The 15,775-nt window shown below is 42.8% G+C and overlaps 1 protein-coding gene across 5 annotated transcripts in view; it reads left to right on the top strand.

Moving 5' to 3' along the window:
* Positions 1–15,006, top strand: part of ANKRD27 (ankyrin repeat domain 27) — a 63,583-nt gene extending 48,577 nt beyond the window's left edge. For 4 of the 5 annotated variants that reach the window (XM_061138934.1, XM_061138936.1, XM_061138932.1 and 1 more), the window contains 8 exons: positions 4–126; positions 7,078–7,275; positions 7,980–8,099; positions 9,013–9,174; positions 10,631–10,742; positions 12,064–12,142; positions 12,330–12,402; positions 13,672–15,006. In XM_061138934.1, the coding sequence (XP_060994917.1) occupies positions 4–126; positions 7,078–7,275; positions 7,980–8,099; positions 9,013–9,174; positions 10,631–10,742; positions 12,064–12,142; positions 12,330–12,402; positions 13,672–13,902 (1,098 nt within the window). In that variant the 3' untranslated portion in view covers positions 13,903–15,006. The remainder of the gene's footprint in view (positions 1–3; positions 127–7,077; positions 7,276–7,979; positions 8,100–9,012; positions 9,175–10,630; positions 10,743–12,063; positions 12,143–12,329; positions 12,403–13,671) is intronic. The other variant, XM_061138935.1, reaches the window with a different exon arrangement.
* The last annotated feature ends 769 nt before the right edge of the window (positions 15,007–15,775 follow it).

The raw sequence follows: 15,775 nt of genomic DNA, 5'->3' as shown, positions 1-15,775 counted from the left end.
CAGGTGCGTTACCTGCTGGAGTGGACGGAGGAGGACCTGGATGAAGCGGAGGACGCTGCCGGGGTGGCGGATCTTGAGTTCTGTCACCCCTTGTGCCAGTGCCCCAAATGCGCTCCAGCTCAAAAGGTTTGGCGTCTCTTCTGTTGGAAGGTGGGGGTGGGAGGAGACGGCACGTTCTTCTTTTCCCCGTAGGAAAGTTGTCCCCTTCTCAGCCCTAACGGCTGAGTGCTGGTTGCAGGTGTCCCTTGAGACAGCTCAAGGTGGAGGAAAGTGGACACTCGTGCAGGACCAGCTTGGGCCGCCTGCTTTCTGAACGTGCAGTTCAGGGCACAGGGCCACGCACGAGGAGTTAGTGTTTCAGTGGTTCTCAGGGCCCCTGAGTCACGAGGCAGGAGCTGATGAACAGACACACACCAAGGGGCTGTGTCCGTGTGGCCCTGGTCCCCTGGGGAGGCTGCAGGCGCCATCCACTGCCCTCTGCCTTTGCTCATGTTGGTGCACCCTCTGCGGGAGGGCCCCCTCCTAGCCCAGAGAGACGCCTGTTCCCCCCCACCCCCCGTTTCCCCCAGTGGTAACAGCTTGCAGAAGCACAATACATAGCCTGACCAGGGTATCGCTATGGATACAATCCATCCGTCTTAGATTTCCCCAGTTTTACTTGTGCTGTGTGCATGTATATGTATTTAGTTCTGTCTCATTTTATCACATGTGTAGGTTTGTGCATCCACCACCACAGTCATAGTACAAATGAGTTTTCACATCACAAGGAAAATCACTCATGTTGCCTCTAATAACCACACCTCCTCACCCCACCCCACCATCCCTGGCCCCTAGTCACCACTAATCTGTTCCCCAGTTCTAATATTTTTGTCATTTCAAAAATGTTATATAAATATCATCAATACAGCATGGAACCTTTGGGGACTGGCTCTGTTCACTCAGCCTAATTCCAGGTTGCTGCGTGTCATCAACGTTTTATCACTGAGCAAGCTGTAACACACCACTGGGCTGGAAGAGGGTGGGGGTTAATTTAATCACAGCAAGAAGCAATTTACTCTTGTGTCTTTTAGAGAAATTACAAAGGAGAAAAAGATAGTAGGTTTTAAGTGAGCAGGAACATAAGTTTATCTGACAAATCCAGCAGACACTGTGATGTGCAGTTCAGCTTCTTGTTACAATTAATGAACTGCAAGGTGGAAAAAAACCAAGTAAACAAGAACAGCAGAGATGTGGTGACTGCCTCCAGCCATATGGTCACCGGCCGGGCCGAGGTGCTACTTCATTCAATCACATCCTTTGAAACAGCATCTGCCTTTTTTAACCCCTTTGATTTTTAAGCAGCCCACGTAGGAGAGGTCAGTTTTTTGGACTGTAAATATCCAGCAGCGTGGGGACAGAACAAGAGTCGCACATCCCAGTGTGCACACTACCCGGCAGCCGCAAAGGTTCGTGTGAACAGCAAACTCAGCCATTTCCGTATTCTAGGGTTAGAGACAGGGAAATGGCAACCCACTCCAGTACTCTTGCCCAGAGAATTCCATGGACAAAGGAGCCTGGTAGGCTACAGTCCATGGGATCACAAAGAGTCAGACACGACTGAGTGACTTCACGTCACTTCATTATCTTGCTCTGTATCTGTTTTGTTAAGTCAAATTAATTTTCTTAACATGGGACCTTGAGTTAGACAGCTAGCACATGAGCACATACTATATATACAACATCATTTACAGCTGCTCAAAAACAATGACCTACTTAGGTAAACATTTAACAGGACATGGATAGGTTCTGTATGCTGGAAATCACAAAATGTTGATGAAAAAAAATCAAAGAATGCCTTAATACTTAAGAGAGATATACAGATTCATGAAGCCTCAGCATAGGAAAGAAGTTTTCTCCTCAGATTGATCTACATTTTTAATGCAATTCCTATCAAAATCCTAACAAAGCTTTTGTAGACACAGACAAGCTAATTTTAAAATTTATATGGAAAGGCGCAGGTCCCAGAATAGGTAACAACAATCCTGGCAAAGAAGAATAAATTAGGATCACTCTACCCAATATTAAGGCTGACTATGTAGATACAGTAATCAAAACAGTGTGGCCCTGGTGGAGGGACAGACACACAGATCAGACAGATCATAGAGCTCAGAAATAGACCCACACATATATAGCTGCTGAGGTCCAACAGGAAGTTGGTGGGGGAAGGATAGCCTTTTCAACAAATGATGCTGGAGAAAATGGACATGTTCAGAAAAAAAAAAAAAGAATCTCAACGTAAACTCACACCCTGTACAAAAATTAATGCAAAGTGGATCATAGACTTAACCGTAAAATGTAAAATTATAAAACTTTTAGAAAAAAAAACAGGAGGAAATCTTTGGAATCCAGCATTTAAGCAGAGAGTTCTTATACTGGACACCCACAGCATGATCCATAAAGGACAAATGGATAAATTGGACTTCTTATTTATTTATTTTTTAATTAATTATTTGAATTGGAGGTTAATTACAATATTGTGGTTTTTGCCATATACTGACATGAATCAGCCACGGGTGTACATGTGTTCCCCATCCTGACCCTCCCTCCCCATCCCATCCCTCAGGGTCATCCCAGTGCACCAGCCCTGAGCACCCTGTCTCATGCATCAAACCTGGACTGGTGATCTGTTTCACATATGATAATATACATGTTTCAATGCTATTCTCTCAAATTGTGCCACCCTTGCCTTCTCCCACAGAGTCCAGAAGACTGTTCTTTACATCTGTGTATCTTTTGCTGTCTCACATATAGGGTCATCATTACCATCTTTCTAAATTCCATATATATGCATTAATGTAGTGTATTGGTGTTTTTCTTTCTGACTTACTTCACTCTGTATAATAGTCTCCAGTTTCATTCACCTCATTAGAACTGATTCAAATGCATTCTTTTTAATAGCTGAGTAATATTCCATGGTGTATATGTACCACAGCTTTCTTATCCATTCGTCTGCTGATGGACATCTAGGTTGCTTCCATGTCCTGGCTATTGTAAACAGTGCTGCGATAAACACTGGGGTACACGTGTCTCTCTTAATTCTGGTTTCCTTGGTGTGTATGCCCAGAAGTGGGATTGCTGGGTCATACGGCAGTTCTATTTCCAGTTTTTTAAGGAATCGCCACACTGTTCTCCATAGTGGCTGTATTAGTTTGCATTCCCACCAACAGTGTAAGAGGGTTCCCTTTTCTCCACACCCTCTCCAGCATTTATTGTTTGTAGACTTTTTGATAGCAGCCATTCTGACTGGCGTGAGATGGTACCTCATTGTGATTTTGATTTGCATCTCTCTGATAATAAGTGATGTTGAGCATCTTTTCATGTGTTTGTTAGCCATTTATATGTCTTCTTTGGAGAAATGTCTGTTTAGTTCTTTGGCCCATTTTTGATTGGGTCGTTTATTTTTCTGGAATTGAGCTGCAGGAGCTGCTTGTATATTTTTTAGATTAATTCTTTGTCAGTTGCTTCGTTTGCTATTATTTTCTCCCATTCTGAAGGCTGTCTTTTCACCTTGCTTATAGTTTCCTTCATTGTGCAAAAGCTCTTAAGTTTAATTAGGTCCCATTTGTTTATTTTTGCTTTTATTTCCAATATTCTGGGAGGTGGGTCACAGAGGATCCTGCTGTGATTTATGTCAGTGTTTTGCCTATGTTTTCCTTTAGGAGTTTTATATTTTCTGGTCTTACGTTTAGATCTTTAATCCATTTTGAGTTTATTTTTGTGTGTGGTGTCAGAAAGTGTTCTAGTTTCACTTTTACAAGTGGTTGACCAGTGTTCCCAGCACCACTTGTTAAAGAGATTATCTTTTCTCCATTGTATATTCTTGCCTCCTTTGTCAAAGATAAGGTGTCCATAGGTTTGTGGATTTATCTCTGGGCTTTCTATTCTGTTCCTTTGATCTGTATTTCTGTCTTTGTGCCAGTACCATACTGTCTTGATGACTGTGGCTTTGTAGTATAGTTGGACTTCTCATTTAGAAACTTGCCTTGTGGAAACCCATGCAAAGAAGCTACAGGCAAACTACTGACTTAAAAGAAAATGTCTGCAAACCATGTATCTGACAAAGGGCCAGAATCTAGACTATATAAAGAACTTCCAAAACTCAATAGTAAAAACAAAACCAGTAAGAAAATGGGCATAGAAAATGAACATACATTTCACTGAAGAAATTGAAAGATGGCAAATAAGCGTGTGAAAGGATGTGAAAGGATGCGTTTCCCTTCAGGGAAATGCAAATTATAATGCAAATGCAAATTATAGCACCATGAGATAGTGCTACGAACCTATCAGAATGGCTAAAATAAAAATTAGTGAAAAGTGACAGTGCCAGATGTCCGTGAGGATGCGGGGAAATTGGTTCACTCATGCCTTGCTGCTGGGAGTGTAAAAGCCACTTTGGGAAAACGTGTGTGTTGTTGTTCCTTATAAAACTAACCATAGAATTACCCTGTAATTACAGTATGATTCAGCAATTGCTTTCCTTATTGATCTTAGTGGAATGGAAGATCCACTCAGGGCACTGATCTTAGTGGAATGGAAACATGTTCTCACAAAAACCTGTAAACAAATGTACACAGCAACTTAAAAAAAAATTTTTTTTAATTGGAGCATAGTTGCTTTACACAGAGAAGGCAATGGCACCCCACTCCAGTACTCTTGCCTGGAAAATCCCATGAACGGAGGAGCCTGGTAGGCTGCAGTCCATGGGGTCGCGAAGAGTCGGACATGACTAAGCAACTTCACTTTCATGCATTGGAGAAGGAAATGGCAACCCACTCCAGTGTTCTTGCCTGGAGAATCCCAGGGATGGGGTGGCACAGAGTCAGACGTGACTGAAGTGACTTAGCAGTTGCTTTCCAATGCTGTGTTGGTTTCCGCTGTACACTGAATCAGCCCTGTGTACACTGTACCCCCTCTTTTGGCTTTCCTTCCCGCTGAGGTCACCGCCAAGTCGCATTCCCTGTGCTATATAGCCACTTCTCATTACTTACCTGTTTTATACGTAGTATCAGTACTGCATATATGTCAGTCCCAATCTCCCAATTCATCCCTCACCTCACCCCCTTGGCGTTCCATACCTTTGTTCTCTACAATCTGTGTCTTTATTTCTGCTAATAGGTTCATCAGAAACTTTATTTGCCATATCCCCAAACCAGAAACAACCCACGTGTCCTTCAGCAGATTAACTGGCTAAACGAAGTGCGACAGGGGCCTGCTCAGTGGTAAAGAATAAACTGTTGATTACTCGAAACCACCTGGGATCAGGGCATTTAGTTGTCTCCCACTTTGGGCTTTGTGAATAAAGCAACTGAACTGTGAACATTTGTGTGTACAGGTCTTTGTGTAAACATATGTCTACTTGGGTAATTACCCATGAGTATAATCAATGTGTTACATAGGAGGTATATGTTAACTTCATAAGAAATGGCCAGTTTTCCAGAGTGATTGTAGCATTTTTCATCCTCACCAGCAGGGTGTGAGAGTTCTAGTTGACCTACATCCTGGTCAACACTTGGTATTTTGACTTTTTAACTTTAGCCCTTCTGGTAAGTATGCAGTGGTGTTTCATCATGTTTTTCCCCTTCTACTTCTTCACTTGTTTGTTTGTAATTTTTGAAGTATAACTTATGTACAGTGAAATTCACCCTTTAAGTTCAGCATAGTTTTTTAAAGAGATAATATTTTTAATCATCAAGAAGTGAACTAGATAACCCAAGTTTTAATCCTTGATCAGTCACAGAAAACACTGACATATTCATTCCACCATCAAATACTTGATTCAGCATCACAATTTAATGTTTGTTTTTAGTTCTATTGGTTTGTTTTGTTGGCCCTTTTAATTTAGTGATTGATTTTCCTTATATCTGCATGATTGGTTTTAAAACTGTTGTGAATAATAAAGAAGTTCCATGATAAACATGAGGGGGAACTTCAGCTTGAGAGATAAATAGCAAACAGCTTTCTGAGGTTGGACAAACGAATGCTTAACCACCAGTGCAGGCAAGATAATAGACTGTCTCTATCGCCCAAGATATTCCCTCCTGCCCCTTTGAAGTTGGCTGGATCACATGTTCCGTCTTCCTACCGTCACTTATGTGCTTTGTGACCGTTTAGTTCTGTGATTCCTGGTTTGATTTGTATTTCCCTGATAACTAAAGATGCTATTTTATGTGCTCATTTTTTTACTATTTATTTGGCTGGGTCTTAGTTGCTGCATGTGACCTCTTAGTTGGGGCACATGGGATCTAGTTCCCCAACCAGGTATTGAACCTGGGTCTGCTGCATTGGGAGCAATGAGTCCCAGCCACTGAACCAGCAGGGAAGTCCCTTATGTGCTCATTGACCAACCATTCAACTGTCTTTTGTGAAGCCTTTTGCAAATCTTTTGCCTATTTTTTTAAGTTGGATCATCTTACTGAGTTGTAAGCGAGTTTGTTCTGTTTTGAATTTCTGGTTGGTGCAAGTCCTTTGTCAGATAATACATATTGCAAACATTTTTTCCCCGTCTGTGAGCTGCCTTTTCATTTTCTTACTTGCCTTATGCAAAGAGCAAGCATTAAATATTTTTATTGTCCAGTTTATCAAACTTTTCTTTTGCTTTTTGTGTCTTAGCTATTCTTTGCCCATCCCAGTGTAGCAGAGATTTTCCTTTGTGTTCACTTCAAGTTTAATAGCTGTAGCTTTTCCATTTAGGTCTGCGATGCACTTTAGTGTGTGTGTTGGGTGTGAGGTAAGGGTTGATGGGCAATTTCTGCCTATATGGATATCCAGTTGTTCCAGCACCATCTGTCAAGACAGGATTTGCTTTCCCCATTGAACTGCCGTGGCATAATATGATATCATTGTAGTGGGCTTGCTTTCTTGAAAATGGAAGTTACACTTTGATGTAAAGTATTAATTCACTTCCAGGCAACCCGATTCAGAATCCTGCTGTGATTCCAGATTTTACACAGGGGCTGCTGGGATGGGTGGCTTCAATTCCTTTAGCTGGTTTTCTTAAAAACTAAAGACATTTCTGTTTCCACGTCCTGCACTTACTAGAAGCTGGCAAAGCTTCCTGCCAGTGGGCTTGGTGTGCATGTGACCGACCAGGACGGCGCCTCCCCGCTGCACGTCGCTGCCCTGCACGGCCGGGCAGACCTCATCGTCCTCCTCGTGAAGCACGGCGCCAGCGTGGGGGCCCGCGACGCCAGCCAGGCTGTCCCACTCCACCTGGCCTGCCAGCAGGGCCACTTCCAGGTACTGGTGCTGACGCTCAGGCAGCGTGGACAGGGTCAGAACTCACCTGATCGGGATACTGCAGAGGGGGAAGGTGGCTGTCCGAAGGGACGGGCCCGTGTCCTTCCTCCCAGCTCTGAGATTCTGAGAGGCACAGGGCAGGGCCGCTCAGCAACAGAACACACAACCCTGGTGCTTTTGGGGTGGAGCCAACCCCCATCCCGTCTGGCCCCACAGAGCCTGTCCTGATTCTCACCCCCGCCCGGAACTGCCCCTCTCTTATTCTTGGGCTTTGGTCATCAAGGGCTGAAGTGTGTCTGACCACTGCTGTGTTCCCCCAGCTCCTGTCTTGTGCCAGACAGTTTAATATCTTTTTTTTTTTTCATCTTCCCTTATTAGTTCTACTGTAAGCTTATTAAAGACAGGAATCGTATTTCAGGTAATGCCTAGGATCAGCTTCCTAACATGTTAAACTAGAGTAGTTATTGCAGCTCTGCACAGAGGACATACAATGATTCAATGACAGACACTGGTGCCTGGCACATGCCTGGCCTGCAGGAGACCCTCAGCATAGGTTAACCCCTCCTGCTTCAGCTGGTCTGCTTTCTCCTGAGGGTCAGACATGTGTCTAAAGAGCTCTCTGGATAAACCTACAGAAAAGTCAAAAGAATATCAAGTTAGAGGATCTCTCCCTGCAAATGTTCAATTTTTCTTCTCTGGGCTAGGTGGTGAAGTGTCTATTAGAGTCGAATGCAAAACCCAATAAAAAGGACATAAGTGGCAACACACCCCTCATTTATGCCTGTTCCAGAGGCCACCACGAAGTTGCAGCGCTGCTGTTGCAGGTAAGGCCCCCGCCACCCCTGCCCCCACCCCGGCCCAGGAGCTGCTGACGTGAATCGGCACGCAGGGAGCCCCTGGCAGCGCCCTGGGGAGGCGGCAGGGCTCGTGATGTAAGCGGGCCCTGGAGAGGAGCTCTGGAATCAGGGGCCTCGGAGTCAGCACTGCATCAGAGACGCAGGGTTAAGGACTGAGACACTGCTTTTCCTGGAGGTTTGGGTCTTGCCTCATTTACCAGGTCAGCTGAATCATTACCTGAGATGTGAGCTGAATGTCTTTTGTCACTGATACTGTTTTTCCCTCTCTTAATGAAGGTTTTGTGTTGACTGTAGAAGGAAGAATTAAAATTTTTAAAAGTAGGGAAAAACCCAGCTTTTCTATAACCGTGTTACTCAAGGGTAACTATTTTGGGTGACTTTTTAAAATGTGCACAGTTTAGATCAGTGTTGTTTTCTATCTTGGTTTTTTTTAATTGCACTGTGTGACATGTGAACTTCCTGGACCAGGGATCAAACCCGAGCCCCCTGCAGCGGAAGCACAGTCTTAATCCCTGGAGTACCAGGAACGTCCTCTTGTTTAACTTAATGTAGAAAACTGTTTATTAAAAATCTGAATTTTTTTAATGGTTGCATAATTATGGATGTACTATAGTTTTCTTTTTTTAAACTTTTTCTGCTTAATACATTTAGGTGACTTCTATTTTTTCCCCCTGCTGTTTAATGATAAATGCTGCCATGAATATCTTTGTACATAATTTTTTTTTCCTCAGTATTACTTTTACCCCTAACATTTTAAGACAAATTTCAGACATACAGAAAAGTTGAAGGAAGGTTATAGTGTATACCCATATAGCTACCACATCAATTCAGCGTGGGTCATTTTTAGCATTGCTCTTGACTGTACTGTTTTTCTTTCTAGCACGGGGCCTCCATCAATGCTTCCAACAACAAGGGCAACACAGCACTGCATGAGGCTGTGATAGAAAGGCACGTCTTCGTGGTGGAGCTGCTGCTGCTTCACGGAGCATCGGTTCAAGTCCTGAATAAGAGGCAGTGCACAGCGATTGACTGCGCTGAACAGGTAGGTGGGAGCACTTCCTTGCTGAGGGCATCCCAAGCTCCCTTACGGCTCAGGTGGATCCCCCATGTTGAAGCCAGATCTGAGAGAACAGTAACCAGACCTCTGACTCACGGAGCTGAATTAGCATGCTAGAGTCGGCCAGTGTGGCTACACCCCTGGTCCCTGGTCATCTGGTCAGAGGTGGCCTGCCGGGGAGCCAGCAGTTGTTTTCTCTTTTTTTGCCATGCTGCATGCCACATGTGGGATCTCAGTTTCTCAAGCAGGGATCAACCCAGGCCTCCTGCGTTGGAAGCACAAAGTCTTAACCACTGGACAGCCAGGGAAGTCCCCAGGGGTAGTTTTCAAAGGCCCGCGTAGAGGTGCCTCCCACCCACTGCAGGCCTGGGTGCCCTGGCCTGGCCCACTGTCCAGCAGTCAGGTGCCTGGGGGAAGCAGCAGGATGAGACAATGTCCTGGTCTCGCACTTCTGGCCCTGGGAACCCATCACGGTCGTAGCAGCACAAGGGAGAAAGTGTGTGCAGTCCGTGAGCACACCTTGAGTTCAGTGAGGAGCGGTTTACCACCCTCCCAGGGGTGGATGTGCACTGTGGGAAATGGCGAGGGAACAGTCTGCTCCTCCTGGGGAAGAGGCACCTCTTCACTGGTCCTCTGTTCAGGTTGAATCTTTATACAGTTTCCTACTCAGGTAGACAACCGGCAGGCTGTTGAACTGCACCACTGACACTTTTAAGTCACCATAACCCAAACTACTCATGTTGTTGTCGTTGGTTTGCTAAGTCGTATCCAACTCTTTGCAACCCCATGGACTACAGCATGCCGGGCCTGCTGCAGTCCCAGCATCAACTCACCATCTCCCAGAGTTCGCCCAAGTCCACGTCCACTGAGTCGGTGATGCCATCCAACCATCTCATCCTCTGCTGCCCTCTTCTCCTTTTGCCTTCGATCTTTCCCAGCATCAGGGCTTTTCCATGAGTTGTCTGCGTCAGGTGGCCAAAGTATAGGCTGAGTATATTTATTTGGGATATTCAGTGTAGTTTGTAGTATATTCATTTCTAATTTTCAGTTGTATTTCTTAACAGAATTGACATATTTTAAACATTCAATTTAGCAGTTCCTTAAATGATGATAATGATGAGTATCTTTCATTGAGTATTTCTATGTGTCAGGCGCTCGATAACCTCACAGTAACTCTACAGTAATAGATCCTATTCTCATCAACCCAGTTGCACAGAGCAGTGAAACATGGGCCCAAAGCACTAGTACAGGGCAGAGCCGGCCTCCAAATGCGGGGCTGTTCTCCACCACTTTATGGCCTCCAAGTTTTGTCTGTAGTGGCTTCTTAGCTTTTCTGCCCAGCCATGCCAGCATTGACACTTAAGATTAAAAACAGGCAATAAACTCCTAAGAAGGAATTAAAAAACCCTGTCATTGTTACCTTTTCCTTTTCAACTTATAGAATTCAAAAATAATGGAATTGCTTCAAGTTGTACCAAGCTGTGTGGCCACATTAGACGACATTGGTGAAACAGACCACAGCGAGTGCGTCACTGTTAAGATCAGGAAAAAATGTAAGAACTCACGTTCTTTCTGGAATTCTCAGCTTGGGTTTATTTGGAAATTCATGAGTGGTTGCCAATTTTCACCTAACTATAAATGTAAAATGTAATTGTAATCATGACCGGGGGTGGGATCATAGGCACCAAAGAAATGTATGTTATAGCCTGTTTCATCGACTTTTTTGGATACTGGCTTTCCGGTCGATGGCAGTGCTTCCTAAGCAGGTGAGGAGGACACTTGTAGGCCTTGCCCTGAAGGTCAGGCCCCTACTTGCCAGCTTTGGAGGAGGCCCTGCCTCTGGTAGTTCCAGTCATGTCTCAAGTTCTAAATCCAAGCCTTTTTCTAAGCACTTCCTGGACATCTGGGATAAATGCTACCTTTAATATTTTTTTAAAAAATGAAGTAGTGCTATTTGCAGCAACATGGATAGACCTAGAGACTGTCATTCTGAGTCAGAAAGAGAAGGAAAAATATCGTATGACATCCCTTTATGTGGAATCTAAAAAGAAACGATACATGTGAACTTCCAAAACAGAAAGGGACTCAGAGAAGGAACTTATGGTTGCTGGCAGAGGGGAAGGATGGGAGGAAGGGATAGTTAGGCAGTTTCAGACTGACAGGTTCACACTGGTATATTTAAAATGAATAACCAACAAGGACCTACTGTATAGCACAGGGAACGCTGCTTAGCGTTTTGTAACAGCCTGGATGGGAGGCGAGTCTGGGGGAGAATGGATACATCTATATATATAGCTGAGTCCCTTCGCTCACCTGAAACTACCTGTTTTCAGGTGTTGTTCACCTGAAACTACCACAACATTTAATCGGCTACACCCAAATATAAAATAAAAGTTTAAATGTTAAAAAAAAAAAGATTTCTTTTTTAATTTGCAGGTGTATAGAGGTTGATGGTAATTAGAACAGCAGCTGCCAAACAGGGGTGGGGCTGAAGTATTTTCTTATTCTAATAAAAAAGTTGTTATAGATGGGGGTCCTTGTTCAACTTTTAAAAAATTATTGTTGTAGTTTGAAGTGTAATAATGTGAATAAATCTATTCACATATCTGGGTAATCCTGAGGCTGTCTCATCCTAATTGGTTGTGCCTGGGGAGTATCAGGGTATTAAGGGTTTATTTTTGTTTCATGGGGTTTCACACAGTGATACACAGGTATCTACTAACACGTCTCTGTAAGCAAATGAAATCCTTAATTTCCTAAATGTTGTTAAACTTTAACCAAAAGAAATGTTGGAAGTTTGCGTCTGTGCTATAATTTCTAAACAACTGTTAAACTACCTTGGACGTTTTCAGATGTTTATCCTTTTATCTACAGGGAATTCAAAAATGTATAATCTTCCAGATGAACCTTTTACAAGACAGTTTTACTTTGTCCACTCAGTTGGTCCATTTAAGTGAGTATAAAATTCAAGTTGATTTCTGTGCTTTTGACCTTAATTTTACTTAAAACTCCAGCAGCTCATTTGCAGCTTTAATGCATATAAATAAATCTGCACTCATCAAATGCTGCCACCTCGTGGCCAACCAGAATATTTTGCACCACTATCCCAAACATTTATTTTAGTTTGTTTTGGGTTTCAGGGCAAGGACTTCAAAGGAGATTATGGCACGAGATAGAAGTGTCCCTAATCTTACCGAAGATTCTTTGCATGAGGTGAGTTATTAAACACTGCTTATACCATTATTTTTTTAATCCTAGATTTTTCAAAACTAATCCTTGGAAAACACATTTCTTATTTCAGTAGTCTCATCACTGTTAAGAGTTACAAACAAAATGAGTCTGGTGGCATGATTAAATATTATTATATTTAATAACGCATTTCTGAGGGGAGAAAGGAAAGTGAGGGAAAGTGGCAGACAGTTGTGACACATGGAAAGATCCTGCAGTTCATAACATGCATACTAGGTGAACCAACTCAGATTTTACTGTGTAAGCTACTTAATTCACTAACGTGTTAATCACTAATGTAAGGAAGAAAACACATCTGTATATAGATAGTTAAAAACCTTGGCAGGATGATATAATGTTGCTCATATAGTCAATTTTGTTTGTGGCCATCTTCCTACAGCACTATTTAATGCTCATTATAAAAAGAAGCCTGCTTTCCTTTCTGTGGTGCTATTAGGTGGCTCTTCTCAGAAAACATGACTTTTCTTTTCTTAATTGAAGTATAGCTGATTTCCATTGTGTGTTCGCTTCTGTGTATAGCAAAGTGATTCAGTTTTTCGTATATATATATATATATAATATTCTTTTTCAGATTCTTTTCCATTATAGTTTATTACAAGATACTGAATATATTTCCCTGTGCTATACAGTAGGGCATTACTGAAACATGACTGTTCTTATTGCTGCTCATCAATATCATACATGCCTTATTTGAGAAATAGAATTTATAGTGTGTGTGGCATAGGCTTGCTGGAACAAATATACTACAGTTCTAAATCTTTTAGCAAATTAAAGTGATTTTTTTTTAGTATGACTGATTTTGATTTCATAGTTAATCTTCCCTGGCTTTGTTAATAGATCTGCTTCTGGGTGAAAAACCTGCAAACTTTGAAATATGCCTGGGTTCAAGTGCTAGCTTTCCCCTTGCTGGCTGGGGGACTTCAGGCAGATTGCTTAACTTTGCTGATCCTATCTCCTCAGCTGTATGCAAAATGGGGATGACAACAGTACACATCTGTTAGCGTTGTAAAGATTAAATGTGAAAACATGTAGACATGTTTACACTGTGTCTGACATGTGGAGTACGCACAGGTCACACTTTCACTGCGGCGATGTTAAGAGTTGAAAGTATGCCTGCAAAGTCCTTAGCACACTGATGACACCTCAAGCAGCGCTCAAGGATAGCTATTGCTGTGGTGGGTGTTTTAAAGTACCATGCAAATGTGAAGTGTTTGAATTGTATCTTTTCTTTAGCCAGGGAGACAGAGAGTCACACAGAAGCACAAGAACCCGCCAGACCAGGGCAGGTCTGAGACCGCTGACAAAGGAGACGGTCAGCCGGAGAGGCCTGGACCGAGGCAGACTGCTTCCAGAAACAGGCGAATGCTCCGCAGACACACAGTCGATGATACAGTCGCACCCAAGGGCCCAGAGACTGCTGGCAACCTGACCACTCCCCAGGAGGCTAGCATTTCCCAGTCTTAACAGTAATAAGGAGGCATTATCTACTGCCAAGAAGCAAGTCCTCAACAAGAAGATGCTGCGCATGAATACAGCTTAGCACTAAATGAAATTTGTTTGGCTTGAGAAAAGCAGAAAGGTCCTGAAAGCTTTTCTGTGGCTGACAGAAAGAACACAACAGAAGGTCATCACTATCTCTTTCCTCTTCAGAGGTAATGGATACACTTGAAAAGGGATGGACAAAAATTCCAGTGGTGTCCAGATCTTTAAGACATTTAAGTATTTGGGTTCCTGGGTTATAGTGAGAGGTTTCATCACCAGATTCTGACCTCCTTCTATTGAAAGGTGCTAAACCTCTGTGATGTGTATGAACTAGCAAACCCACAGGCTAAATGAACTCCTCCCTCTGGGATAAGCTCAAGAAAAGCAATTTAGGTTTCACTGTACTGTGGAGGCTGGGCAGAAATATGGCATTTGAATAAAGAAAACAAGGCTGAAAAATGCCCCTTTTAAGCAACACTTGAACCCAAAGATGCCTAAATGCCATTTTGATTGCTCATTTAGTTCAAAGGACACATATGACATGTTCTACACTATGTAGGTGGGGAAAGCTGGGTATACTTTTTCTTCCAACAGAGTACAGATAAATTGACCACTGCACTTATACACCTGTAGCAGTGTCTCTAGAAACATCCCTTACCATTAAGAGCCCCCCTAAACGTCACACCAGATGGATGGTTACTTAAATTGGAAAGTAGACTTGGCACATCTTCTCTTAGTCTTTTGATTCAGATTCAAAACTTACAGCACAAACCAGGTCAAAGTAACTTTACGTTAGAATTTATTGCCATTTATTCCTTTTTATAAATTTCTATAGATTATATTTCTTATTTTTTTATGTTACTAATTAGTCTAGAGCTGCAAACATGGGTTTGTCCTGAGTACATTTTCAAATAACTTTGTAATAGGGAAATGGTTTTGTGCACGTTCTTGGAAATAATTGTGTATGTACAGAAGGGAGGGGCTGATTATTTTTCTATAAAGTAATTTATGATTTTTAATTTTCTAATGTGCCTTGGATATGTGCCAAATGATGGGAAAGAAAACAGTAAACTTTATGATTCTTGAGTGTGTCATGGTGTCCTTTTTTTAGTTTGTTCTCCTATGGTGGTATGTTTCTCAGCCTTGCTGCTACAAACATGTGCTTGGTATGGGGAATCATCTTCTCCCACTGGATAGATATACATTTTATTTTTCAGCTAGAGATAGAAGTGTGACTGAAACGTGTGAACTGGGTTATTTGGAGCAGATTATCCAGGGCTGCTGACCTAGTCCAGTCAGCACAGTGCCTAGGGCCCCCACAAAGGTATTTTCATTTCTTTTAGCATCAGAAGAACAAACTGAATATAATACAGCTCCTTAGCCCAAACAGCAAATAAGCACGGTTGCTTTGGAAGTTTCTTCTATTTTTCCTTCTCAGCCCCACTTTTAAACAAAACCACCTTATTGGCTTAAGTTGCTGTGCTTTTCTAGCATCCTGAGTAAGAGACTTGGCACTGCAGTTTTTTAGCACAGTCCTGTCCAAGATACAGTACATACATTTTAAACCACCTACTTTTGGGGGTGGGACAATAGTTTTGAAAACCTACCGTGAACCTATCTGCAGGGCAGGAAGAGAGACGCAGGTGTAAAAGAATGGACTTGTAGACCTGGCACGGGGGAGAGGGTGGGACTAATTGGGAGAGTAGCGCTGATATAGGCACTGCTGTGTGTAAAATACATATACCTAGTGGGGAGCTGCTCAGCTCAGTAATGACCTAGAGAGCTGAGGGGGGCCGTGGGAGAGCGCCTCACGAGGGAGGAGATACATGTACACATACAGCTGACTCACTTTGCT

The sequence above is a fragment of the Dama dama genome, chromosome 4 (assembly GCF_033118175.1).
Source record: "Dama dama isolate Ldn47 chromosome 4, ASM3311817v1, whole genome shotgun sequence".
NCBI lineage: Eukaryota > Metazoa > Chordata > Mammalia > Artiodactyla > Cervidae > Dama > Dama dama.
This window is presented reverse-complemented; position numbering and strand designations above follow the sequence as displayed.